We start from the raw sequence: 26,894 nt of genomic DNA, 5'->3' as shown, positions 1-26,894 counted from the left end.
CCAAGAAAGACACTCAAGGGCATAAAGACACACAGTTTATTCAGGGCCCATCAGACCCCAGGCACCTCCAGATGTCGCTGTCACTCCCCCACTCCAAGAGCTGGTCACTTCGGGTCAGCTAAGGAGGCTGGTGGAGGTGGGGAAGTGGCTACCAAAGTAGCAAAAGGCATCCCTGTCCTAGGGGTCAGAGGACCCTGGGGGATCCTAGGGTGGACCCCAAGGATCCTGTGATCTATATTGAACCTGAGTATTGGCCCTGAGTGACCTCAGAACCTGAGTGGCCCCGATGCTTGACAGTGACCTGTGTCTTGTAAGGGGAGCCGGGTACATTGTGACAAAAAGGGTTTCAGTCTTCCCCCAGGCCATGCCGTTTTTCCTTATAGGAACTCTCCAGAACCCCCCAGCATTGAACTCCTGGGAGAAGTGGGTCTATCTTCTCAGTCCTGAGCCACTTGGTCAGAGTGCTGGGGTGGTCAGAGATGGTCCTCAACTTCCTCCTCCTCAGGCTGGGGGGCCGGGCAGCAGGGGGCCTTGGGCACAGCCTCTGTGTGCAACTTGGAGAGTAGCCGGGCTGTCTCCTGGGTAATCTCAAAATGCTTGGGCAGCGTGGTGTACCTCAGGGTGCTGTCCCCGGGGGTGGCAGCAGTTGGGCCCAGCCCTTTCCTCCGCAAGCTCCCTTGGGACAATGATGTGACAGGGGTCTCCTCGCATAACTTGGAAGCCACCAGGGCCAAGCTGGATAGCTGGTGGGTGACAGGCCGCACGCCACCCCTGGGATACTTCACTGGCTGGCGGCTGAAGTAGCTACGGGACTGTGTCCCTAGGAGTGAGTCCTCCGGGTCTTGGCTGGACACTGTGGAGTGGGGTGGTCATTGCTGAGCATCCCCAAGTCCTCTAGATGTCCCCACCCCTGGGGAGTCATCTCTCAGCCAAACTGCCCTCCGCAGGGGCACCTGCAGAACTCCTGGGTTACTCCCCAACACACTCACCTTCCCCTCTCTCATCTTTCCTATCTTCGGCCGCTTCTTTCAGGTCACTCTGTAGAGTCAGAACCTGTAGGGAGAAACCCAAGACCAAGACCCTAACAGTGAAATCGCAGTTCTTTGAGACTCTTGGAGAACTGAGGGTCTGTTCCTGGACCTGCAAGTTCCTTTGTAGATTTGGTGACTGGGGAGAGATAATGCCCTTAACAGTGTACCGCTTGTCCTGCTGTGCAGGGCACTGTCCTTGGCCTCCTCGGCAGGCTGTGAGGGCAGCAACGCCTTGGCTCAGCAGAGGGCCAGGCCGGGTTGTGACTTAACCATCCCCACAGGGGGCTGAGGTAACTCTCCTTTCTGCTCTGTTTGCTGCCATATTATGCCTGCTTTTTATATTTTCACTGTTCTGCCTTTAAGTAAATGCTAATAGCAGCTAGAGTTTTTCTATATGTCAGACACTGTCCTGAGCCCTTTCTGAGCCATTCCAGCGTGTGGAGTCCCGCCGCGCACCGGCAGCCCCTTTCCCAGCCTGGGGCTGCCATGGAGGAGGTCTGTGCTCTTGGGAATGGCAGGTACAGCAGAGAATGAGGGTCAGGGAAACCTCCTTAGGAGTTTCACGTGTAAATGGTTTTCACTAGTATCTATGACTCAGGGCTGTGGGGAGAACAACAGGAAGCCTATGAAGTGCCCATGCATAGTAGGTGGCGGCCCACAGATTGCTCTTTGGCTCTTCTCCTGACCACCTTCTCCTCATTTGTTACAACGTGATAAAGCTGTGCCTTGAACACACCAGGCACGCTCCCACCTCAGGGCCTTTGCATTGGCTATTTCCGTCGCCTGGAACACACTTCTGGTCTCCACCCAGCTTATTTCTCCTTGACATCCTCTCAGTCTTTGAGCAAATCCAACTTTCCATGAGACCTGTCCACACCCCCCTACTTATTGCTATAAACTCTCCATCACCTCTCACCTTGGTGTCACTAATATCCCTTACCTTTGATATGCTACCTTTTCTTTTCTCCACAATACTTGTCACCATGTAACATTCTATAGAACTAACTCTGTATCATATTTCTTATTTATTAATGGTTTCTGTCCTACAAAAATGTAGGCACCAAGAGAACGGGGTCTTTGAATATTCTGCTCACTGATGCATATGTAATGCCTAGAACAATGCTTGGTACATAGTAGGTGTTGAATAAATATTCTGCTGGAAGAATGAATGATCACCTGTGTTTGTACCTCTGTGGGGCTATATATCCTGTTGTTACTTCATTATTAATTACCCCCCACCCACTCCATTCCTCACTTCTCTTCCTAGAATGAGCACAGGGTACATAAGGAAGGAATGATGCCCTGGCTCAGTAGACTGAGCACTGGCCTGCAAACCAAATGGTCCTCAGTTCAATTCCCGGTCAGGGTACATGCCTGGGTGGCAGGCCAGATCCCCAGTTGGGGGCGAGAGAGAGATATCCAATAGATGTCTCTCTCAGGCATGAATGTTTCTCTCCCTCTCTTTCTCCCTCCCTTCCCCTCTTTCTCAAAATAAATATAAAATTAAAAAAGAAAGGAATGAAAGAAAATTTTAAAGGGAAAGGAAGGAAGGAGAGTGAGTGAGAAGATTAAATGGAGAGAAGACCCTCCCCCTGTCCCTAGGCCCAGCAGGTTCCTACCTCGGGGGGTGCAGCCTCCAGATGCTTCTCCAGGGCACTGTGGGGCTCAGGATCTGGGTCCAGGTCTGAGGGTAGGGTTGGGGGCTGGGGATTTGGGGCAATGTATGGGGCTGGTGGCTGGGGGCTGGTTGTGAGGGGCCCAGGGATGGGGCTGGGGTCTTGAGGTGGAGGCTCAGTGACCAGGGGGAGTTCGTCCATCCCAAAGATCTGCTCATAGTTCGAGATGAGGAACTCAACAAGCTGGGCCTGGTATCCAGAGTCCAGGAGGCAGGTAACAGGACCAGTGCCAGCTGTCCCAAGACAATCCGGTGGCCGCAGCAGCGTTGGTCCGAACACAATGCCCAAGTTGTTGGCAGACATCTTATTTTCTTCAAATTGTGCAGCCACCCTGGGGATAGGGTGGGGAGAAGGGTAAGGCACAGAGTACACAGTCATGTCTCATCAGGGAGGACCTGAAGGTCACACTAGTGTCAACCTGCCCAAGTTACGGGTCAGTGGCCCCCATCATTGAGACCAGCAGCCTCATGCCCAGCAATCCAGCAACGGGGGTCAGGAGCAGGCACTCAAAGTCAAGAGCCACGTATATTAAGGTTCAGAGCTTTGAAAACACATGCAAGAGTCAAAGGTCAGTGCCAAGGATCAGTAGTCACGTGTCCAGGGAAAGGCTCACAGATCCGTGTCTCAGGTCAGAAGTTAGTTTCAAGGTCAGGGACAGTGCACACCTGAACAGATGAGCCACGAGGTGCCGCAGGGTGTTGTAATTAGAGTCAGGCAGCTGCACCAAGAGGGTCTTCAGCAAGCGGATAACCTCAGGGCTGGGGCTGGGGGTCCCAGGGTCATGCTCAGGGTTTGCATGCAGGGTCTTAGCCAGAGAGATGAAGGCATCGTAGAAGTGGAAAGGGACCACGGGGTCAGTGAGCTGGGGGTGGAATGGCAGAGGGAACGTGGGTGAGGGTGGGCTGCAGAAGGTCCTTAACCTGAGCCTGCCCAGCCCCTGCCCCCTGAGTACCCACCTCCTGGAGGAACCGCTTGAGGACGCTTGAGACATCATGAGGTGAGTTCCCTGATAGGTCCACCAATGCTCGCCCGTTCTCAAAAGCCTGGCACAGCCGTTCTACCCGGACCCGGGACCCACTGACCCGATAAATGCCCTGCAGGGTAGGGTGGGAAATAAACACCTGGGTAGTAATCCAGTCATGGAGAGGGCCAGGCAATTGCTGGGGACGGTCAAGTGTCAAGGGTCAAGGTGGCACCTGCACACCCAGGGCGCGCTGCTCTATCTCGGCCGTGCACCTGGTGACTACAAAGGGCACCTCTTCTGGAAAGTCTCTGGGCAGCTGTAGAAAGTCGACCCCAAAGAGGGTTGTCCGGGCTGGGAGCCGCCTGTGCCCACAGAGGATCAGCAGAGTCTCAAGGCAGCGCTTGTGGCAGGTCAGAAAGCACTAGGTGGAAAGTCACAGGGTCAGGGAGGTCAGCCGGAGAAGTGCAGGTTGTAAGGATCCACGGGGAATGGGAAACTCATGGGAAATCATCAGATCAGGGCTGGTTCCCAGGATGGGAAGGTCACAGGGATGTCAGGTCATGGAGGCGTCTGGGGTCAGGGAGGTCACTGGGGGCTGGCAGAGGGTATTAGGTCATTGGCCCGGGCCACACCTCCTCACATTCGGTCCCGCTGACCATGAAGGCCTCACACTCTCGGCACTTGGCTGGGCCCCTCAGCCGCCGCAACCGGTGGGTCTGGGCCGCGCTGGACAGAGTCCACTTCTGGAAGGGGCTGCCTGACCCGTTCTCGAGCCCATCTCCCAGGTCTGTGGTAAAATGAGGTCAGGGAGGCCTGGCCCATCCCCCACCTCCAGCCCTGCTCCACCCACTTCCAGCCTCACCAGGGTCCCGCTCCTCAAAGTCATCTGAGGATTCAGTGCCTGTGGATGAGACTTTCACCAGCCGCCTCGTACTAGGGCCTGGAGGCAGAGGGTCAGAGTTCAGGGTCATAGGGTATATGGGGAGGTTCCAAGGCTAAGAAGACCTTCCTGGTTTTCAGGCCTTTCAGAACCACCCACAGATGACCTTGGGGAAAGGGTTGGAGGTTGGGGGGGGGTCAAACAGATCAGAGGCTGAAGAAATAGGACAGGAATGTGGTTAGAGATCAAAGGTCGGAGCCTGGCCAGGACTGGAGGATGGTCAGAGGTCAGGAGTGGGTCAGGGCTAGGTCCTGGCAACACCTGGGCTGGAAGTGGGAGAGTCCAGGGATCGAGACTCACTGCCACCGCCCACACTGTCCACATCGCTGCCTGGAGTGGGGCCTGAAGTCCCTAGAAGGGGACAGGTCAATTGTTAGGATGGCTGTTGCCTAGCACCATTCCCGCCGGCCCCTCACCGAACTTACCCTGCCATCCTGGGCCTGTGTCCTCCCAAGGGCCTGGCTCAGCCACACTCTCATCCAGCCGTGGAGGCAAGGGGCCAGAGAGCTTTTTTCTTGTGTCCAGAGGGGAGCTGAGAGCACAGGTTTGAGGGCTCTGAAAACCAGGACACTGGCAGGGGTGACAGCACCAAGCCCCAGCCCCGCACCTTGGATCCAATTCCAGGCCCTTGCATCTGCACTGTGGCCAGTGCAGGGACTTAAAGTCCTGACCCTCCCAGGATGGGGTACCCGACTCCCAAGTGAGAGCCTCAGGCACTAACTCCAAGTACTGGGGCTCTGAGTCTCTGGCCCTGAGTTTTCAGCCCCATGGTGCCAACAGCTGGCACCGCCTCCAGGGGCGCTTTTTTCTGACTCTGCTCCCAGGGGCCCACCTGTGCAAGGTAGGCGTGAACTCCTTGAAAGAGAAGGCAGGTGGTGGGGGTGGTGGGACCTCTGGCTGCAGTGTCTGCACAAACTCCTGGTAGCGCTGGCCTGGTTCAAAGGGCTCGCAGCACTCGGCAAGGGCAGCAAAGGCGCGAGGACCATGCTCTGCTTGGGCCCCCCGCAGCCCGAACAGTCTCAGGGTCACCTGCTTAGCAGAGACCAAGAACGAGGAGGGGGTGGAGTCGGGGTACTGACTCTTAGAAACACCAGCATAGTCAGGGGTGGGGGGTGGGGTCCAGCAGTGGGAGGCAGCTCAGGGCTGAGGGCAGCTGGCTGTGGGGGTGTCTGGTCAGAACTGGCAGGGTCACCCTGGGGGTAGGACCCAGAGGAGTGGGGCCTAGGCAGAGGTGCTGTCAGGGGTCAGGGGTGGGAACTGGCTGTGAGTGGAGACGGAGGAGTCCTGTGTCCTGGAAACAGTTTAGGGAGAGCAGGGGGGCGGGGCGCTCAGCTGGAGGGAAGGGTCTCACCCGCCTCATCACTTCGTCGCCCTGCAGCACCAGCTTCCGTATGTGCGAAACGATCCGCTGCTTGGTGGCCTCTAAGTCCTGCTGCCTGGAGTTAGCCTCACGGATGCAGGCCTGGTACAGCGCCTCTGCCTCCTGTGCCTGGAGAAACCACAGCAGGGCACGTTTGGGAGACTGCATGGGGAGGAGGGCGCCAGAGCATTGGACGGGCAAGGGGCAGGTCTCTACCTTGGCCTGGGCCTCCTCTCGCGAACGCCGCCGGCGCTCTTGCTGCTTTGTGGATCCCGGCGAGGCCTGCGGGGGTGGGTCCTCCAGGGATGCCTGGGAGCGTGCCCGCAGGTCCTCGCTCCTCTGCGTGTACTGGAGCTGGGCCCTCCGGAGCGCCTGCGCCGCCTCGTTCTGGGGCCAGGGCAGGAGCAGTCAGTGCCCCTTCCTCTCCTCCCCTGGCTTGCCCTCCCTCACCCCGGGTCTCACCATCCGCTTCTGTTCTTTCATCCACTGCTCCTTGAACTCCTTCCTCCACTTCTCAATTTCAGTCCGTTTGGCGGCCAGGGGCTGGCAATGATGGGGGATGGAAATGTCTCAGGGCCACCTGATCCTTCCACTCCCCGGGACCATGTGCCTCTCATCCTCTGGACCCTTTTCTGGGTCTGTACCCTCCCAGGGGTGGGGAGTCTTCTCACCCAGACCCACCCTCCCCCAACCCCCTGTTCCGACAGAGACATAAAGTCACTTCAGCCTTTCTGCCTCAACCCAGAGATGCCAAGACTGTCTTCCTGGGAACACTCAGCGCCTCACCCTGCGCCCCACCAACAAACAAAAGCACAGTTTTGCAATTGCACAGGAAGCTGGTTTGAATCTCTGCTGTGTAACCTTGGGCAAGTTCCTCAGCATCCATGGACCTCCGCTTCCTCATCGGCACAATGGCACTGACAGTAACGGTGCCTACCTGCTGGGCGGCTGTGGACAGCACAGCCTCCTTACCTGGTAGTAGTCTCTTTTCTGCTGGGCCACCGTCTCCACGGCCAGGGCTCCCAGGCTGAGGTCATGCTCCAGAAACAGGGTGTAGATGTACTGCAGTGGCATGTGGCTCTGTGGTGGGGGTGTTGGAGGATGTTGAGGATCTGGGCGGGGTTGGGCTGGGGTTCTTGAGGGCTTGGGCCCTGGGGGGTGGTCTGGTCCTGGTTACCTGCTGGTGGATTGACACCTTGCCAGCCTCGGCAATCTTCATAATGCTTTTGGCAAACTCCAGCTCTGGGGGAGACAGCAGGGGTCTGAGTTAGGCGGGGTATGGACGCTGCCTGAAGCCTGGGGCCTGGTGGAAGGAACCCTCACCAAGGCTGGCTCTCTTCTCGGTCCAGGACAGCAGCTCCTTGGCATAGCGGCTCCAAGTCTTGGCGTACTCCAGGGCTGCATCCACACCACCCTTGTTCCGAATGAGCCGTAAGTCCAGTTCCTGCCCTGGGGCAGATGGGTGGACCTTTGACCTCTGAATCCTAAACTCCCATGGAACCCTGGCCTCACTTGAGCCCACAGACCAGACCTTATTCTATACCCTAAGCCTCCCCAAAATACCCTTTACAATGACTCGCAATTCTCACTGATTCTCCACTCAGGCTGGAGGCTCCCTGAAGGCAGGGGCTCAGCTCGGCTGTGTGCACTGCAGGGCAGGCAGGCAGTGATGACTTCTTAAGGGAAGGGCTTCTTTCTGCCCCCACACCCTGGCCTCAAAGTCCCTTACCTGTAAGGGGTGCAGGACCCTCCGTGGAGGTGCCACTCCAATGGCTGGTTTCACTGGTCTGAGGGGAGGGAGACAGATTCAGAAGCAAACAGATCAGGGGCCACCTCCTTAAAATCCCTCCTCCTGGAGGCCCCCTCCTCCCTGCCCGGTTGGCTCTGCCTCTCACCGCAGTGGCTGTGGGAGTCTTGTCAGGCTCTGCGTCTCCAGTCTGCGTCTCAAGGGTCCTGGGAGGTAAGGATGTCAGCGTACCACCCTCCACCCAGCTTGTCCCACCTAGGGGTGCTGAGGGTCCCAGGGTGTTATGACAGATGGTCCTGGATATCACCTCAGTGACATATCTTGTATCTAGGATATCTAAGGGATAGGGTTTTGGGGTAGAACCAGGTGAACTTTTTTTATGGAACTCAAGAGAGAATTTGATGGGTTACAGGTAACTTTGGGGTTCAGAGAGTGGGATTATAGGGATCTCAAATGTTTTCAGGGTCACAAGAAGGATATATGGGGGTTCTAGGACCACTATGGGGATTTCCAGGGGATGTAGGGGGTTGAATTTTGGGATATTCAGGTGTTTTGTAGATCCTGGCATGATTTGGGGGTGGCCCGGTCTCAGACTCACACGTTCCCCAGTGAGATCTCAAGGTTGTCCAGGCTCCGGAAGATGTCACTGTATCTCTTCCTGCTCTCAGGAACTGGGGGCAACCCTGGGGGAGGGGAGTGTCACACATGGGCACACCAAAGCCTCTCTCCACAGGACCTTGGCTGGTTGTTTGGAGGGTAGGGAGACAGAGAGGAAAAGGAGAGAGGAAAAGCTGGGGTTCCGTAGGGAGTGCGTGATGCAGTGCGTGTCTGAGCTGGGATGGAGGGAGCCTGGGCTGGGGTGGGTGGGGCTGACTCGGGGCAGGAAAAGGACTCCAGCACGACCCAACACAGAGCACACAGAGCGCAGACACCCACCGATGCAGGGCTCAGAAGCAAAGAGAGAAACACAGATGCCCCAGATGCAGTCACACTGTCCCAAGGAGAGACTGCCAATTTAACAAAGGAACCACATGGGCCTCAGGCCAGACAGATGAAAATACACGTGGGACAGACAAGCACAGAGTTGTGACAGGAACATTGGTGGACTGGGACCCTGAGGGCCATAGAGACTGACACTTGACATGTACAGCAGAGACACAAAAGACGGCCCCAAACACAAGGGGAACCTTGCTGCATTTCCGCAACAGCCCCCCTTCTAGGGGACCCGGATCCGCACTGCCCCTCCCTGGCGTGTGGAGCAGCCCGGTGGGGGTCCTGCTGTGCTGCCGCCCTCTCCTCACTCCATCAGCAGTGGTGACACCCTGCCCCCATCACAAATACCAGAAGCAGAAGCAGCCACTTCCCCTTCCTGGGCCCCTTGGCCCAGTCATCCGGGGTGAAGACTCCAAAGGGGGAGGGGATCAGGGACTGGTGTCCTGGGCTCCTCTTGGCTTGGGGGTCCCCACAGTGGAGGATCCCCGCATCCTCCCCACTCAGGAACTCCTCTCCTGCTCTATGTACGGAGAGGGACAACCACGGCTCCTCGGTTTAGGAAGCGGGGTATGGTCGGGAATACCCCTCTTGGATCCCGTATCCCGGACTCTGCCTACCCGGCTCTGCTGCGTCCATGGCCCAGGGATCCCTCGGTGGGGACTGAGACTGGGATGGGATCGTGCACCGGCCGGCCGGCAGGGCCTAGCTCAGATTTCCTGCCAGAGCAGCCACTCCTTTTCTGCGTGGCCCCGCCCCACGGCTGACCACGCCCCGAGTTTATCACCCTAAACACGCCCTTGCCCCAGGCCACGCCCCCAAGGCCCAGAAGCAGAGTGGTGAGCAGAGAGGCTGTAGGGCCAGGGTCTCCTGGGCGATCACCCCAGCTGAAACGCCCCAGAATGGATACTCCAGGACCCCATCCTGGCCAGGGTTCTCCTCCCCAGCTGTGCGGCCCCAAAGCCCCAGCACATTCCCCCAGGAGTGACCCCAGAATCCGCCTGTTTCCGACCCTTTCAAACACCCAGTGATAGCCTCTCTCTCGGATCCCTGAACCTATCCCAGCCTGGCGGGAGACATAGAGCTCCTTGTGGAGGCCTGCAGTCCTGCCCGATTACAGGGGAATCCAAAGTCCCCTAACGCCTGGTGGACTCCCAGTGGCCTTCAAAAGCTAGAGCCAATCTTGAGGCCCGATTACAGCGTTAGCAGTAAGTGCCCCTGGTGCTTCTCAGGCATGGGGCAGGGTGGCACGGGGACCCTGCCCTGAGCCCCCAGAGAAGTATTCCTGGCAAACCCAATCCCGGAGTGCTCCCTGCTGAGTTGTCTCAGATCGTCTCAGGGACTGGCACCTCCCTGCATTGCACATGACCACAGGACCCCTCTGCTGGCTGGGATCTGGGGCCACTCTCTGGAGACCTTGGCCAGTCCTGCTCACATGACGCTCGCAGGTGTGGGCCACCGACCCGGCCCCTTTTCAGGGGCTCCTCCGCCTGCAGACAGCACTAGGCTGACTGGAGAGCCAGATAGTGGTGGGCTGCTGAGGGTGACCAACGGGGTTGGGTGGGGGCAGGAACTGAGAACACCCTAACGAGTACTGGTGGGGAGAGGGTCCCTGGAAGTCTGGGCCTAGATCCCCTGGCTGGTGGTTGTCACATGCAGCTTGTCTAAAGTTTTTAAAAATGTGCCTATTCTTCACTCCACAGAATTCCTGGCTGTAAACGAAGACTTCATGGTTTTTTTTTTTCCTGAAGTTTTTTGCTGTTGACAAGGCATGTCGCCAGCTGGCTGTGACTCTCACCTCCCATGTGGCATGCCTACTTGGACGTCCTGAGTTGCAGTGAGTGCCCTTTGAAAGGAGGGAGTGCTGCTCCGGCCAGGTGGCTCAGTTGGCCGGAGCACGTTTGATCCCTGGTCAGGGCACCTACCTAGGTTGCAGGTTTGAGCTCCTGTCCCCAGTCGGGGAGCGTATGGAAAGCAGCCAATCAATGATCCTCTCACATTGATGGTTCTCTCCCCACCCCACCCCTTCCTCTCTCTCTCAAATTAATAAAAACCGAGCCTCAGGTGAGGATTACAAAAAAAAAAAAAAAGGATGGAGTGTAAGGGGAGAGCCAGGGCGGGCGTGTGGTGGTGGTGGAAGCAGGATGTTATTTTGTGTATTACTGAAAAGGGAAAAATGCCATAGACCCTAAGGCTTCCCCAGTGCCTGAGGGGTCAAAATAGGAAGCTGAGACCACAGAAATATGGGAGTGCTTGTTAAGCCAGGAACTACGGAGAGTTCTCGGTGCTGGAAGCTCAGCCCATCTGAGCACTGACCATGGCAGAGGGTGTGGTTAACAACCTCACACAGCCTTCTGGGAGGCACCAGGATCTTCTCTGGTGAACATCCAGCCTCCTGGTGACACCTTGCATGGTACAAACAGATGTGGAGACAGGGCTTCTTAAAACTGTGGATGCTGCTTTATTTACCAAAGGTGCTGGCTGGGGGCTGGTTCTGCCAGCCAGGCCTTTGGACTGGGGTGTGTGGGGGAGTCCCAGCTCAATGTCAGTGGGCAAGGCTGGGCTGGCCTTGCCACGGGGCAGTGTTCCTTTCTGGGGCCCACATGGGGCTCCTGGCGGTAGCAGGGTGGGCAGTTGGGTGCTGGCACTGCCGTCTCAGGAAGGCACTTTCAGCTTCGGGGTCCCCAGGCAGAACTGCAGGACACGGTCGGCCAGGAGTGCCAGGCAGAAGTCAAGGATCAGGACCTGGGCGATGACCAGCTTGAACTGCAGGGCAGGGAGCGATGATGAACTGGGTGTCTGCAGAGGGGCCCAGGCCAAGTCCTGGGGCCCCAGCCACAGGGACACTCACCTCCACAGGGATGTCCACAAGGCCAAACTGGCTGTTGAAGTCAGGTGAGGAACCAAGAAGCAGGCCCACAATGGCTAGGAGTGACACAGCTAGGCTCCATACCAAAGGCTTGTTGTCAGACAGGCTCTCCATGAAGGGTGGGCCCTGCGGGGACAGAGAGAACAGCTGTGTGCTGGGGGGTCCGGGTGGGTGGGCAGGGCAAGCCTGGGCTAGGGCTGGACCGCACCTTGTAGTTGATGGCAAAGGTGGCCATCTGCATGGCCATGGCCATGATGTATACAGTGCTGTTGACCAGGCTTGGCTCAAACTCCTTGTACAGGTCCACAAATTGTTCCTGCCTGCAGGATGCATGGGCGTCAGGGCCTTTCTGTTGCCCCCACTGCCCCCACCCTCAGCTAGGGCTCTGCTTGACCCTGGCTGCCCCAGGCCAACGCCTGCACCTGCATCCTCCTCCCACCTCCCACCACAAGAGATGCTACCTCCTCTGGGTGCCTGCTACTAGGGTGGCACTTACTTTTCAGGGCTCCGGGCCTGCGCCTCACTGTATAGGTAGACGAGACTTAGGAAGTGCACACAGAACTGGAGCAGGACTGTGAGGATGGTGTATAGGTTGAAAATGTTGGGCAGGGGCCGCTCTCGGGACAGGGTCTTGAGGGGCTGCAGGGGTGGGCAGGGGTGTGGTGAGGAGACGGGTGAGTGTCAAAGCCCAGAATGCTCTGGGCCATCCACCCACCATGTCTCTTGCAGACCTAGTACATCCTGGGCCCACAGGTTGGTGCCAGTCTCTACAGCCCTGCTTGCCCATGGACAATACTGGGGACCCAGCTGCGCTACCTGGAAGAGCCTCAGTGGGCTCCCCTCTGCACCCCAATCTGTAACGAGGGGACAACTCCCACCCTGAGGGCTGCTGAGGTAGAAAAAGATGACATCTGGCAGCATCTCTAACAGCCCGTCCTGCCAGGCCCAAGTGTCCCTTGCCACAATTCCACAAAGCCTCCAGAGCAGGTGCCATCGTTTTGTCTGGGATCCCAGCCCACCTTGGAGCGGGAGATGAAAAGGAAGCAGCCGGCCAGCAGCAGCCCCTGTAGTGTGGCCTGGAAGTCACTGAACTTGACACCCTCCAGGTAGAGGACACTCTGACTGTAGGCCAGGATGAGGGCATTGAGTGCCAGGATCTTGAACATCTGCAGTGTGGTCACGAGTGTGCATCGGCCCTGCTTGATCACGTGACAGACTGTGGGGGGAGGAGGACGGCAGGAGTGGGCACAAGTGCCATTCAGGGTTGGAGGGGGGGGACACGGACGGGACACGACAAGATGACAACGACGACACACAAGGCCAGTGGGGGGGACTCACTGCACTGAATAGACGAGAGCTTGGAGGTGAAGGGCGCTGCGATACTGGCATCCCCCAGCTTCACAATGGGTGTGCTCTCATCCTCCAGGTCCCGCAGCACCTGGCTCAGGCGGTCCTGTGGGGTGGGTGGCAGTGGGTGAGGCCTGGCCACAAGGGGGAGCCGGAGACCCCTCCCAAGACTCACCCTCTGAGAGGTGGGCTGCTCCTCTGGGGGTGGGAGTCCCAAACGCTGCTTGGCTGCCCTGGAGGTGGCCCTGACGCTGCTGCTGTTGCTCAGGACGGGGCTGTCTCGGGGCCGTCTCCTCCTCTCTACAACCCGCTCTGGGGCATTGGCGAGGAGTGCCACACCTGAGGGGTGGGGAGGTGTGTGTTAGGGTCCAGGGGAGCCCGCCAGCCCCAAGCTGGAGCTGGGTGTCTGTTCAAAGCCAAGATGGAGCCAAAGGCCTTGGAGCCAAACCTCCCACCAAGGAGTACCTCAGAGAGCATTTATCTTACCTGCTATAAACTGCTTAAAAATAAAAAAAACAAAAGCCCCCCAAATCCTCAATACTAAATGGGTCAAGACTAACTGAATTCCAAAGAAGTTTACTGTCAAGGATCATAGTTCTAAGAGGTAAATAAACACTCAGTGGATGTTCCAGTTGGCAAGTAAATAAAATGTATCATCAGTGGAGATCCCAGGCTGTGAACTGCTGGCAAACGCTTCAGCTCCAGTAACTTGTCTGTTCCCACTGTCCCATCTCCCCTGGCCTCTGTGCCCACGTGGTGCCCAGGGGGCCTGAGCAAACCAATTTGCACTTGCCCCACAGAGCTTCCCTGGCTCCCCAAATTTTCCCCACGGCTGTGGTGCCCCTGACACACGGTTCCTTCCTCTCCCTGTAGACCCTTGGCTCCCTGACCCTATCAGCCCCACCCTACCCACTGCTGGGGAGGTGCCCTTTATGCTGTGCCTTGTCGGCAGAACAGCAAAGGGAGGACTAGCCCCTGCCCATGTGACTCACCCACGTCAGCATGCTTCAGGGCGCCCACGTCATTGGTACCATCCCCACACATCAGGGTCACGTAGCCCAGCTCCTTCAGGCTGGTGATAACAAACTCCTGTGTGGGCAAAGGACCAAGTGAACGCTGTGTGCTGCCTTAAGGCCCTGCTTGCCTGTCACCTGGGCACTCACCTTCTGTTTAGGGGCCACTCGGGCGAACACCTGCACGTGGGGGATGAGGCGCAACAGCTGCTCAGGGTCCTCTGCCTGCAGGTGGGCCAAGCCATCGCCTGTGAGGCACAGGGCATGCTCCTGGGCCAGTGTCTTCGGGGAGCCTTGGGCCAGGGGTAGCACGACGCTGCCGTCGATGGAGCACCACTCACAGGGTTGACCTGCAGGGCCAGTGCCCAGGGTCAGGGACGGGGGTCAGACATAAGGCAGACCTCTCACGCGGACTCCACATGCCTGGCCCGTCTCTCCTCTCTGGAGCACCTCGACTCTCACACCTGTCCTCACTTCTCCCAAGCCTCACCTACACCTACATGTGCCCTGGATCCTACTGCCCTACAGAGCTTGTTCAGAACGCTCCAACACAGATGGGAGATCCCAGAACCCAGGGCCTGAGGCCATGTGAAGGGGCTAAACTCCAACCCAGGCCTACCCCAAGTTTGTTACGTAATTAGCTCCACTCTTGCGGCCTTCCTGGCCCCCACTCTCTCAGGGCTGGGGAGCCTCAAGTCACTTCCTCTGGCCAGACACTCACTATTGACTTCCTCTTTCCAGATGGCTGGCCCCTTGTCCTCCTGGCACTGGGTGGCTCACCCCAGACTGTCTCGGTGGGGCAGGAAACCTCCACTGGCTTTTGTTGTTGCTCTTTTTTTGGAGGAGCTTCACTTGCCAATCAACAGCCCTGACAGCTACCTCTCTGGACCACCTGCCCACAACCCCTGCCCTCTCAAGAGCCGAGTCTGGAGCTGGAAGGAGCCCTGGGACCAGCAGTGCAGACTGGGAGAAAGGCCGGGAGGTTCCAGAAGCCAACCTGGCTGGGCCTTACCAACACCCTCCCCCGGCCTGTAGCCCTGCAGCCCTGTGGACACACCCTGGTGCATGTTGCTCCTTAGCCAGGTCCTGCCCTGGGCACCATCCTTCAGTGCCTGACAGACCCAATGCCACAGGCCAGAAAGTGCGGGGGCCGGATTTGCTCCTCACTCTGGGGTACTACTTGCAGCCAAGTGACCAGCTTTTGGTTTCTTAGGAGTGGCCAGTGGCTGCAGTCAGGCCACCCAGGTTTAAATGCTTAGTCACATGGCACCAAGTGACCTGAGTGGGAGGGTTCACCTCTCTGTATTTCCTTGTCTGTAAAGTTGGGTGCCAACAGCTGCTTCGGATGGCTCCCTCCTACGTGGCAGGGGGATGGCAAGCCCCCTGTGCAGGGTGAAGGGACAATGTGGCGACCTGCCCCAGGCCCTCTGCCCAGGGCCTGGCCACACTGAGCACCAGCACCGGCAGTCCCTGAGCTTGGGAGGAGGGTGCTACTGTGCACAGGCAGCCTGTTGGGTCTGAGGAAGATGGACAATATGAAATGTAGGATAGAGCAACTACAGTCACCTGCCTCGAGGTTTTAAGTCACCACCGACCCAGAGCCAGTGACCACCCATACGAGCACGGAGGTCCTTGGCCAGATGGCCTAAGGAGCAGGGCTGTGATCCACAGGCCCATGTCACACTGCTGCCACCATCACAGGTACTTAAGGACACCGGGCATGTTTACTCAGGCCTGGCAACCCAGGAGCCGTTATGGGTTGGATTCGTGGTTTCTCCTCAGCCCCCAGCCCCGCAGGGCCTCACCTTTCTCCGCAGGAGGCTGCAGGATCAGCGTGCGTGCCTTTTCAATGAAGTGCAGTTCCTGGGCCACATGGCAGGCAGTGAGCGGGTTGTCACCCGTGATCATGACCACCTAGGGAGAGGGGTGGAGGCTCGGTGGGGCAGGGCTCCAGCCTGGACACCTGCTGCCTGAGTCCCCTCTAAGGAGTTCATAGGGGGAGGTCTTGGCCCCTTGAGAGGGATTGGACTTCCAAAACCACAATGTAACCCCACCTGGGGACATTTTATAAAAATAGTACTCGTACGTGTGTCTTTCCTGAGAACACCCGTACCTTTCCTCGAAGTGTAGACTGTGAGTCAGCTTTTGGCGTGGACCTTTTTGGATCGGTGGGTGCCCAGGAGGTTGTCGTGTGGGGGGGTGGGGACACTGAGGCGGCCCACTTATCTCCCACACTCTAAACTGCATCCTGAGCCCCAAACTAGACACCACAAATCACCAGGGTGAAGAGACTAATAAAGACACTGAGACAGACAGACGCCAACTGTCTGGGTATTGCTTCCACATCCTCTTAACCGCAAGGAGGAGCCGAGACCCACCGCCCACCTGCCTGAGGGGCCTGGTGGGGAGAGGTCCTGAGGCCATACCCGGTGGGAGGCATTCTGGATCTCCCGAATCACAGCCTTGGAATCAGCCTTGAGGGGGCAGGAGACCACGATGAAGCCGACGAACTTGAGGTTGCACTCCAAGGCCTCCCGCTTGACCTCCCGGGCCTGTGGACAAACATGGGGGGCTCTCACAATCGTGACCTGCCCCTCCCCCATTTCCTGGGCTCCAACAGTGTGCTGGGTGGGGAGGTCAGAAAAGGGCTTGATGGGCCTGGCAATGGCTGGGTGGTCCCTGCCACCGATGGTACTTCCGTTTCCCAGCACGGACACGGCACATCATCACAGAGGCCTTGTGTCTTGGCTTCTGTCAGTAACTCTGCTTTGTTAACCACCCAGTATGCGCTCACCCTCTGGTCATCCCAGAAACCAAAGATGCCCACCCTCATGAAGGCCGTCTCCTGGGGAAGGCGTGCAATAAATAAAACCACAGAATCAGAGTGCTGAGTGTCACAAAACAGATGAAGGCAGTGGACAAGGCAGACAGGGTCAGGGGTGGCGCCGAGCAGGAGTGGTTATATGACCAGGCATTTGTTCTGGAAGGATCTCTTGGCCACTGGGTGCAGCTGGCCTGGATGAAGGTCAAGGTGGAAGCAGGTAAAGGAGCGCTGGCAGTGGAGGCTGGAGAAGAGCGGATGGCATGCGGTAATACAACTGACAACTGGGGATGTCCCCAAACCATGCAGGAACCAGGTGGCCAGGCTGGGCAGGGGCAGAGCTAGACTGGACAGTAATCCAAGATGTCTTCTGATGTTTCCTAAGGGTGAGTGAGGACCCCTGGGTGTGGGGATAGGAGCTCTAGGCTCTGGGACGGGATGGGGGTCCCATGGCGGCAGAGCACCATGGAGGGGAAGGGCCAGAAGGCTGAGTGCCACCTGGAATCCCCAAAGGTAGAGACTGGGGAGGAGGAAAGCAAACCATGCCTGCTCACAGGGATGCTGAGAGGGTACAACGTGATGTGGCCGTGATGGAAGTGGGAGAGGCCGGCAGGTGGGGAGCCTGGGCCCTTACCTGCTGGTGGGTGAGGTGCCCCAGCTCCTTGTACCCCAGAGCCAGGACACGGGCTCCTTCCCGGGAAATCTCCGTGTGGATGTGGTGATAGTTGGGTGGGCACTGGGAGAACTGCAGGGAATGCAGGGGGACGTTACCGACCACCTTGCATTGACCCCCCCCCCCCAACCCCGGGCTCAGCTCACCATGGCGTGCAGGGTTTCAGGGGCCCCCTTCACAGCCGCGATGTAGCAGAGGTCCGTGGAGCCCAGCTTCTCGTAGGAGGCGAGCACGGACATTCGCTTTAGGGCACTGGCAAAATGAAAGCGCTGGTGAATTTTCAGCCCCTGAGTTTTAATACTTCGGGGGAATACTTTCTCATCTGGAAACAAATAAGTACGAGTCCTGAGGGCCTTCGCTCCAAAGAGGCAGCCAGGCCCCCGCCTGTCCCTCCTTCCTCCCACCCCCATCCCCAGACCCGGGGCCTAAGGGCTCCTGGCTCCAGGGAGTCAGAGCTGAAAGACCAGGGCTTGGAGGACCCTGCCCTGTAGCTTTGGGTAGGGTGGGTTCCAACCAAGGGGACACCCAAAGGGGTGGCAGGTCCCAGGTCAGAGGCGCCTCCATCCACCCGCCAGCCTGAACTGGATCCACAGTGATCTCTGAAGGGTCAGTTTTGCTGGCCCGGGGGTGTGACAGCTGTCTGGGCCCAAGACTGCAGCCACTCACCTTTGGTCAGTGTCCAGTCCACAGCTGTCAGCATGGCCTTCTCCAGGGGGTCACCCACCAAGGTGCCATCATCCAGCTGCATCAGGGAGTGACATGAGGCCAGGGCCCGATGCGTTTCCACGGGGATGTTGGACACAGGGGTCACCTCCTTTCCATCTCTGCAAGGAAGGGGAACAGCTGGTTACAGGGTGGAAGGACCTTAGAACTGCCAGCCAGGAGGAAGTATGAGCCCCCATATTCCGTGCCGGTCACTTCAGAGCAGCAAGGTGTCATCTGGTCCTCGAGACACCTTTACTTTTCTCATGGATGCCCCTAGATGTCATGTACCTGCTCACTCGAAGCTCAGGGTGACTCGCATGCAGCTGTCACTTGCTGAGACTGCACAGGCAGCCCCCTGGATCAGACCCCCACAGTAGGGCCTCTGACAGGCCCTCACTTTGGGGGCGTGGGTGGGCAGCTGTCAGGCCCTTGAGCTGGCTGGGCACCTCCTGGCCTAGGCCTCCATGCTCACCTGAGCCCAGCCACACCTCGCACCACCAGGCTGTCGCTGGTCAAGGTCCCTGTCTTGTCAAAGCAGCACACCTCTACTTTGCCAGCAAAGGGGATCCGGAAGGGCTCTGTACAGTACATATCTGGGAGGGGAAGCCAGGGTCAGGGTCCTGCCAGGCCCCTGCCCTTGGTGCCCCAGCTCTGCCCCAGGCACTCACAGAGCTTGGCCAGGGCAATGAGGGAAGTGTTGACAGCCAGAGACAACTCAATGGGTAGCTCGGGAGGCACGACGGACGTGAGGATCAGTGTGCATTCCAGAAACAGCTTGTAGCGGTTCCGGCTGGGATCCTTAGTGCCTGCGAAGACAGGGGCTGTTAGCCTGGGGTGATGGGCATGGGACCCAGCAATTTGGTGGGGTACGTGGCACTGACCTTCAATCCACACGTAGGTAGCTGCTGCGATGGCAAAAACAAGGAGAAAGAGAATGAAGACAAAGGTCTCCAGGTTGTTGGCAGTCACTCTCTTGACCCCAAAGAGGATTGTGCGCAGCAGCTTGCCCTGGAAGGACAGAGTCAGAGGCAGATCATCAGTCAGGGCATCAGGAGCAGATCCACCCTCAGCTGGGGATCCACCAGTGAATCCTGCAATCTATCACACAAATGCTCCAGGAACTACATGGTCACATGGGTGGCTGCAACTCAGCCAAGGGCTATGGAGACCAGTGGCCAAGGCCAGGGGGTGGGAGAAGGAAGTGGCTGACATGGGGGCAGAAATTTCTGAAAGAAGGTCTGGCTATCACCTCTGCCTGTCAGTGTTTTTGCTGCTTTAATGAGTTCGAGGGCTCAACTCTGTTCATGACCCCAAAACACGTGGTCACAGCTGGTCCGCTGTCTATCCCCCACCAGACCCTCAGCTGGGGAAAGTGGGCCTGGTTATGAGTTCACCTCCACACGGCCTCTGGCCCAGTGCCTGCTGTCAGAGTGAGCCTGTCGGGTAAATGTTCTGGGGCCTAAAAGGGCCACAGTCTCAAGTGTCCACCACCTGCCATGGAGGTCACCTTCCCCAGAGCCAGGCAAGATGCCCCACCTGAGATGTGTTGAATCCAGTCCTGAGGACGAAGGCTACACATCCACTGTCGACCGCTGTGGAAACAATTGAAGCCAGCATCATTGTGTCTGTCCAGACTCCCTCATGGCCAATCAGACATGGAGGGGGTGGGAGGTGAGGCCAGGACACCCCCAGAAACTCCCAAGGCACCTACGCTTCAGGCCCGTGGTGGCCTTCTGGGGGGGGATGTGCTGTACCACCTTGGTGCCCCCAAAGATGACATGAAGCCGGGAGTCGGCCTGTAGGTCCAGCACCCGGTCAGGGCTGAGGTCTTCAATGGGTTCCTGGGGAGGACAGTGAAGTTGATGGTCAGTCCCACCTTGGCCCCCTCCTCCACCTGGTCTCTGGAGAACTGGGCCTGGGGCTGGAAGAGCCCTCTCGCTCCTCACAGGGCTCGCTGCCTGGCTCAGTGGATCTCAGCAGGGGCAGAGGTCCTAATGCTGTCTTCTTGCCATCAGCACGTATGTTGACTTCCTGTGACCCTAAACCTGTCCACTCCCAGAACTCACTCTTCCCATTTCTTGCAGTCCACCTCAGTCTGTTATCTCAGGATACCTGGATGCCCCCAATGCTCTAGGACTCTCATCTCTTCTGCCCCTCACAACCCAGTTTCCCAGTTTCCATTTGTCCAGGGCGCAGAGACCTAGCAGCTCTGTCCAGATGCTGCACCCACGGCCTCCTCCAGCCTCCTGGGCCAGGATTCCTTTTCTCCTCTACATGCACCTAGGCAGCATCCCAACACTCTCCTGGCCAGTGGCCCCTCCAAGAATGGGTCAGCAAGATGCCTGATTGGACTGAGGACTTCCCTTCCCCGCACCTTCATCTGTGGCACCGACTCCCCTGTGAGCATGGCCTCATCCACGATGCAGCGGCCTCGAAGCAAGAGCACATCACATGGCACCAGGTTATCCTGTGGTGAGCGACCTGCGGGGTACCGCCAGAGGGTGAGGCAGAAGCCAAGGCTAAGATGCCACCGGGAAAGAGCAGACCTGGGCCTCACCAATGGAGACAATGTCCCCGGGCACAACCTCGTCACTGGCGATGGGCCTCCACTTGCGGCTTCGGTAGACCTGTGAGGGGTGGTATATGGTCAGCTCTGGGAATGCACCTGTGTTGGGCACACCAAGACCTCGGGGACCCTGCTGGCCGCACCTGGATCGTGTGGGGCTTATTGCCCATCTTCCGGATCTCAGACATGTTGCGCATCTGCTGTTGAACCAGGGAGGCCTCGAAGGCCACCAACATGGAGAGTGTGAAGACGCTGTAGTACCAATACTCATCCAGGCACCAGAGTCCCACGCAGAACACCTGCCCAGAATGCAGTGAGGATGCCTGCTGAGAACTGGACGTACACCGAGGGCCATTCCACCCACCTCAGGACTCTGACCCGAGGATGAAGATTTTGGGGTTTGGAACTGGGAACATGGCACTCTGGCTATGAAAGTCCTAAAGAATGGAGCAGGAGGAGAAGGGCTGGAGCTGTTATTTTACCTGGAACACAAAGAAAGGCGCTGTGGCTCTCTCCTTGAATAGCTCTGAAAAGTCAGGCACCACCATCTCTGCCCTGCAAGAAATCAGACCCCATTTGTGTTGGGAGACCTCAGAGGCTCCACCCTGACACCTCCACCTGGGGGCACTGCAGGCCTCCTTAGGAAATGAGAAGGCTTGGCAAGCTTCGTGACAGGATTCTCCATTCAGCCATGCACCAGGGAAGGCATGCTATCTGCCCCTAGCCCTCTGCTCTGCTGAACCCAGATGAAGCTTCTGAATGGCAACAAGGTCTTCAGGAAGCCACCCCCCCCCCCCGACCCAAGTTGGGGCTGGTGAAATGAGAACCCATCATCTGGTCAAGAGACAAAGCAAGTGTAGAAGCACCTTGCCTGGGGTGGGGGCCCTAAAGCTGAACCTGCACAGAGGAGGCCGGGCAGCCAGAAGCCTGAACCCCGAGCCCTACCTCACTCTGAAGAGTGGAGGTCTGGAGCCAGGATTTCCCCCAAACTCCCTGAATACAAGCTTCAGGAATGTGACAGGAGTGGGGGCTAGGGGTATGGTCTGCAGCACTGTGTGTAGCAGACTCCGGGATGGGGGTGTGAGGTGAAAACCACTGTGACAACAATAATCTGAGTCCCGCACTGTACTGTGTCCTCTGCCTTAAAAGGAGTTGGGATGATGTGATGGGAGGGGCAGTGAGGACATGGGAGCCGGTAAACATTTCTTCGGTATCTTCCTATTAGACTGATGGTTGTAATAAACACATAAGTCCAGAAAGAATTCCCTAGAGGTTCTGTGCGTCATAGGGATGACTGTCACGGTGACCAGGACAGGGGCTTAGAAGTCCAGCTGTGCCCTCGCCCAGGCTCGAGTCGCCGCTGGCAGCAGTGGTGAAGATTAAAGGAGAAGGTGCACACACTGCACCTGCCGTTCTGTCTGATACAATTAAGAGCTATCCTGTTAACTGACTTCTTTTTTATCACCATTCTTTAAGTGCTGGGATAGAACCGACATTTAAAACAAGATTTTATTTTTTTTAAATTTGTTATTGATTGATTTTAAAGGGCGGGCAGTGGGGGAGAAACACTGATTTGTTGTTCCACTTATTAATGCATTCACTGGTTGATTCTTTTTTTTTTTAAAAGATTTTATTTACTTATCTTTAGAGGGGAAGGGAAAGAGAGGAGAGAAATATCAATGTACGGTTGCTTGTGTGTCCCTTGCTGGGAACTGGCCTGCAACTCAGGCATGTGCCCCGACTGGGAACCGAACCATGATCCTTTGTTTCTTCGCAGGTCCGCGCTCAATCCACTGAGCTATACCAGGCAGGGCCATTCATTGGTTGATTCTTATATATGCCCTGACTGGGGAGGGGATTGAACTGCACCTCTGTGTATTGGGACAACACTCTAACCAAATGAGCTATCTGGGTAGGGCAAAGAAAGAATTTAAAATGAAGAGGGGAATTGCAAAAACAAAACGAGAACCCAAAGCCAACTTTTGTATGCCAGGCTCCCCAGGAAGGGCTTCTGGACCAGAGCCCTCCATGAGATTCCTGTCGGGGGGCGAATTCAGGGGAGACTAGACTACAGCACATTGTCCGGCCACACCTGGACACCCATGTGAAGTTCTGTCACCACATTCCTACCCTTGCCACTTTCACTTGAGACGTTTTGTTGGAAAGGTCAACTCTCCCTCCTCATTCCCCAGGGCCCCTGACCCAGGAGCGCCAAGGGGCAGAAACAGGAAAGGGGCCACTGGCCTCCGAGACAGTGCAAGGCCTGTGCCCACTGACCAAGGCTGGGCCCTGTTAGCAGAGGGGGCATAGGGATGTCAGGACTCACTTGTTACTCCCAAACTTCTTCTCAGCTGCACGGATCTCCGCGTCTTCCTGGAACCCCCTGTAGCTTTGGTAGTAAGAGAATGAATTTCGCACAGGAAAGGCCACGGGGAGGAAGCGCTTCTTCTCCTGGGCATCGTAGGAATACTTGATCTTCTGGAATTCGAAGGACAGCACCTCCTGCCCGTCCTCGCCCTATGGGAGAAGGCCTATCTGTGGCAGAGGTTCCTGACCTGGGATGTCAGTGCCTGGGACTCTCACCCAAGTCCCTCACCGGGCAGCCTGGCAGGTGGTCCCTACCTCGTCTCGGTGCAGGGCCACGAGCTCAGTGGAGCCATTGTTGGGGGTCGGGACCACCTTCACGAAGGTCGCTTTGCTGGGATCGTACTCCTGTGAGAGGCAAAGCAATGCTGCTGAGCCCTTCTCAAGTCCCACTGTAGGAAGAATAGTGCCCAGTACGAGGCGCAACCCTCCATCCTTGTGAACCCAGCCCTCTCAGAGCTCACTTTGTCTACTGATGCTTGGCTTCCTCCCCTGACCCCATTACTATTCCTGCTGTGTCCTCCAGCAAGGAGGAATGACCAGTCCTTGCCCCAGCTAATGGGCTTGGCCTGTACTGTTCTGTCTGGAACATGTGGACACACAGCTTTCAGGCCTTTGCTTAAACATCTTCTCCTCAGGAAGCCACACTTGGACACCCCGTGTGAAGTTCTGTCACCACATTCCTATCCTCATCCCTATTCTCTCTTTATTTAGCACTGACTGCTGAGCACAAGTCTCTACTACTAACACCGTGAAGGCAATGAATGGGTTTTGCCTGCTCTGTCCACTACTGTTTCCTCAGCACCTAGACGTGGAAGCACTGAATGGAGCTCGATGAGCACCCCTTCAGTCATGAGCTGACCCCCCCCCCCCCCCCCCCCCCCCAGCGCCCNCCCCCCCCCCCCCCCCGCCCAGCGCGCCACTGCCGTTCGGCCAACGTGGGTTTGAGGGAGGGTGTCACAGTAGTGACCAGGAAAAGCAAGGCCCTGATCCTCAGAGGGTGCGTGGGCAATGGAAGTAGGCAGAAGATAGTAACACACATATATAACTCTCTGGTAGTGCCATGGAAGAAAAGGACAAAGTGCTACTGGGGCCAGCCCCACACCCGGAGCTGTGCAGATGCCATGTTTTTTCTCACAAAGGCACCTGGAGGTAGGGGTTTCGGCTCTCACTTTACAGATGGGGAAACTGAAACTCAGGAAACTGAAACTCCAGTGCCTGAGATCTCTGATGCAAATCTGGGTCTATCTGTCCTAACCCCACAGCTGCTTAGCTCCTCGTTGTTCTCTTTTAAGATACAGGCCAAAAGGCAGCTGGAAGTTTACGGGGTGTTAAACTCCCTCCACCCTCCTTCCATTTTCCTGTCCCTTGCTGGGGTCTTTCATCATACTGACTTGAATCTACCAAGCCCCAAAGTTTGAACCCCTCCCTTGGAATAAGGCTTGTTGGTAAGGGGGAGGGGGTTGTACTCGGAAGGGAAAGAGGATTCAGTCCAAATTAGAAGTCAAAGATGGCAGCTCCTGCCTCTTGCTGCAGCCAGGCCCTGGTGTTGGTTCCTTTCCCTCTTCTTCCAGCAGACACCCACCTGGGATCAGAGGGGAGGCTGGCCTGAGGCTGACCTCCACACCCATGGCTCCAAACCTGCGGGGGTGGGGGTGGGGGGGCCGCCCTAGAGAGCGGTGGGTGCAGTCCTGGATATCAGCTGCTGACCCCAGGGCACCTTTCACTCCTCCACATCTTGGGACTAAGGATCACATTCTGACAGCAGTCCATGCCATCACCACCCTCATCTTGCAGACACAAAAAGAGACCCCAAGCAGTTAAGTCGCTTGCTCACAAATAGCTCCCTGCTTCTTTTAAACAGTACCATTAACTGCATTTCAAGCTCGTTCTGGTCACAATACCGGAGGCCTTTGAGCAGTGGAGAGCCGGACTGATGTTCAGTTTTTAAACCACACTTCACAGACAGGAAACCCCACTTGGCAGGTCTAGCCTCACACGTTGACAATCAAGGTGGGAGGCATACAACAAGGAAGAGAGGACTGTTTCCAGCAGAAACAATCGAGTTCGCTACGATGGGAGCTATCAAACAGAGACACGTGTTGGGTTCTGCGCTAAGCTTTTTACAGGTATTACCTTGTGAAATCTGAATGACAGCACCGGGAGGAATTCCAAGAAAGGTCGTAACCTGTGCCAGGGTGGCACAGAAAATCAGCAGTGGGACCAAAATTACGCCAGCGCTGAAGTGCATAGGGAACCGCTTGGGAACCTAAGCCCAGATGACGGGAGGCCGGGGCCAGGCTGGAGATCGACGAAAACGCAGTGGCTGGGACCCGCCCCGAGACCCGCCCCTGTGGGGGTCGGGCTCCTGTCCGCGCACTTACCGGGGTGCAGGTGAGCGCGCAGTGAGCGTGCACGGACCAATGTCCCGAGAGGACGGTGAGCGCGTGCGCGAGGCAGATAGTGGCAAGCACTAGCAGCGCGGCCTCGGGGACCTGCGCCCAGCTGCTGTCCCAGCCCCAGCAGCCTGCGGCCGCGGCGCCTAGCCAGGCCGGGTAGAGCAGCCCGGCGAACGGCAGCACCGTGAGGCGCCGCAACAGCGCCAGTCGCCGGCATGGCCACACGGCGGCGACCAGCTCGTCGCCGCTCGCTATGAGCGCCGGCCCGGCCGCAAGGAGCGTGCGTGGCTGCGGCGCGGGTTTGGGCTGCCTGCCGGGCCGAGCACCACAAGACCGGGTCCCGCAAGGAAGCGCGTTGCCCACCGCTGCCGCCATCTTTCCCAGAGCCGCGTTTGCTTCCGGGCAGAGGCTCCACCTCACATTTAAAGTTTTACTTCCGGTGACCCTTGGGAGCCGCCATGGCAGCCTAGAGTAGGAAGAGCTGGTGCAGCATGAGGGGCAGGGTCCAGAAATGACTAATCAGGGTGCCGCCATGACAGGCTTGGTCGGAAGGAGTGGCAGGGCGCCGCCATGACAGAGAGGATCTGAAAGGACTGGGGCCGCTGTCGGCCCTGCCACGCCGGACTGAGACCGGAATAGACAAGGCAACGCGGGCTGGGGGCCAACACCACAACCTGAACCGGAAGCCGCCGGCCCTCCTCTGACTGTACGGGCCTCCGCCTTCTGGGTAGTCAGTGGCGAAGCCTGTACCGTATGGAGGCGAGCCTGTTAGGGAAGTGCCGGTGTTCTGGGCACTGGTCCTCGAGGTGGTGAAGATTCCGGACGTGTGGGGGCGGAGCTCGTGATGGGTGGGTCCCAAGCTCGGCTCCTGGTGCTGGGAGGTCCTTCTGTCCGTGTCCTGGACCGGGCTGGGGCGGGCGGGGTGGACAGCTAGCACCTGACTCAGCCACGCTGGACAAGAGCCATCACGTAATGGATAATTACACACACAAAAAGTTACAACTTTAACATAAAAATATGAAACATTTGTGTTTATTTGAAATGCTATGCTATTTTGTGCTGTTTCCTGTTACATAAATGCTATTTGGACAAAACCACAAAACCACAAATGCTATTTGAACTACTTAACAGTGACAGTAATTTTAATAGGATTAATTAAATAATACATGGGACAAGAAAGTATAACTTTTTATGTTTCTTTGTGTTCTCTGATAAAGCAATTTATTTGAACTACTTTTTAAACAATATTTATTTTAGAGAGAGGGGAAGGGAGGGGGAAGAGAGGGAGAGGAATATCAAAACATCATTTGGCGACCTCTTGCACACCCTCAACCAGGGACCTAGCCCCAAACCCAGGCGTGTGCCCTGACTGGGAAGGGAACCAGCGGTCTTTCAGTTGGAAGATTCACAACCCGGTGGGCCACACCAG

At 57.2% G+C, this 26,894-nt stretch overlaps 2 protein-coding genes across 5 annotated transcripts; both read right to left on the bottom strand.

The window, feature by feature from the left end:
* Positions 1-22: 22 nt before the first annotated feature.
* Positions 23-9,455, bottom strand: GMIP (GEM interacting protein). Of its 4 annotated transcripts, none has more exons than XM_037028699.1 (21): positions 9,329-9,455; positions 8,317-8,401; positions 7,867-7,924; positions 7,701-7,758; positions 7,295-7,420; positions 7,149-7,213; positions 6,944-7,051; positions 6,434-6,514; positions 6,188-6,358; positions 5,963-6,100; positions 5,444-5,643; positions 5,037-5,143; positions 4,873-4,962; positions 4,534-4,611; positions 4,304-4,458; positions 3,904-4,092; positions 3,664-3,801; positions 3,373-3,569; positions 2,651-3,038; positions 990-1,053; positions 23-853 (listed from the first exon to the last, which is right to left on the bottom strand). In XM_037028699.1, exons 1-21 carry the CDS (start codon positions 9,345-9,347, stop codon positions 474-476), a joined length of 2,895 nt encoding a protein of 964 aa, XP_036884594.1. In that variant the 5' UTR covers positions 9,348-9,455; the 3' UTR covers positions 23-473. The 4 variants fall into 4 exon arrangements, with proteins under 4 accessions (XP_036884594.1, XP_036884596.1, XP_036884595.1 ...); XM_037028701.1 differs by having other exon boundaries at positions 4,873-4,953; XM_037028700.1 differs by having other exon boundaries at positions 5,444-5,640.
* A 1,691-nt stretch (positions 9,456-11,146) lies between these two features.
* On the bottom strand, positions 11,147-26,277 carry ATP13A1 (ATPase 13A1). The gene is made up of 26 exons (XM_037028672.1): positions 25,451-26,277; positions 23,325-23,414; positions 23,029-23,219; positions 21,185-21,257; positions 20,846-21,001; positions 20,694-20,763; positions 20,511-20,617; positions 19,848-19,977; positions 19,673-19,728; positions 19,018-19,144; positions 18,805-18,942; positions 18,609-18,729; positions 18,098-18,255; positions 17,578-17,753; positions 17,393-17,503; positions 16,364-16,489; positions 15,743-15,851; positions 14,088-14,287; positions 13,917-14,013; positions 13,100-13,263; positions 12,916-13,030; positions 12,597-12,793; positions 12,074-12,216; positions 11,786-11,897; positions 11,560-11,703; positions 11,147-11,474 (listed from the first exon to the last, which is right to left on the bottom strand). Exons 1-26 carry the CDS (start codon positions 25,838-25,840, stop codon positions 11,364-11,366), a joined length of 3,612 nt encoding a protein of 1,203 aa, XP_036884567.1. The 5' UTR covers positions 25,841-26,277; the 3' UTR covers positions 11,147-11,363.
* Between the last annotated feature and the right edge of the window lie 617 nt (positions 26,278-26,894).

This window comes from Sturnira hondurensis, unplaced genomic scaffold, assembly GCF_014824575.4.
Source record: "Sturnira hondurensis isolate 20B ecotype Veracruz unplaced genomic scaffold, ASM1482457v3 Scaffold0020119, whole genome shotgun sequence".
Classification (NCBI taxonomy): domain Eukaryota; kingdom Metazoa; phylum Chordata; class Mammalia; order Chiroptera; family Phyllostomidae; genus Sturnira; species Sturnira hondurensis.
Note: the sequence above shows the minus strand (reverse complement) of the source record. Positions and strands in the feature narration are given on the sequence as shown.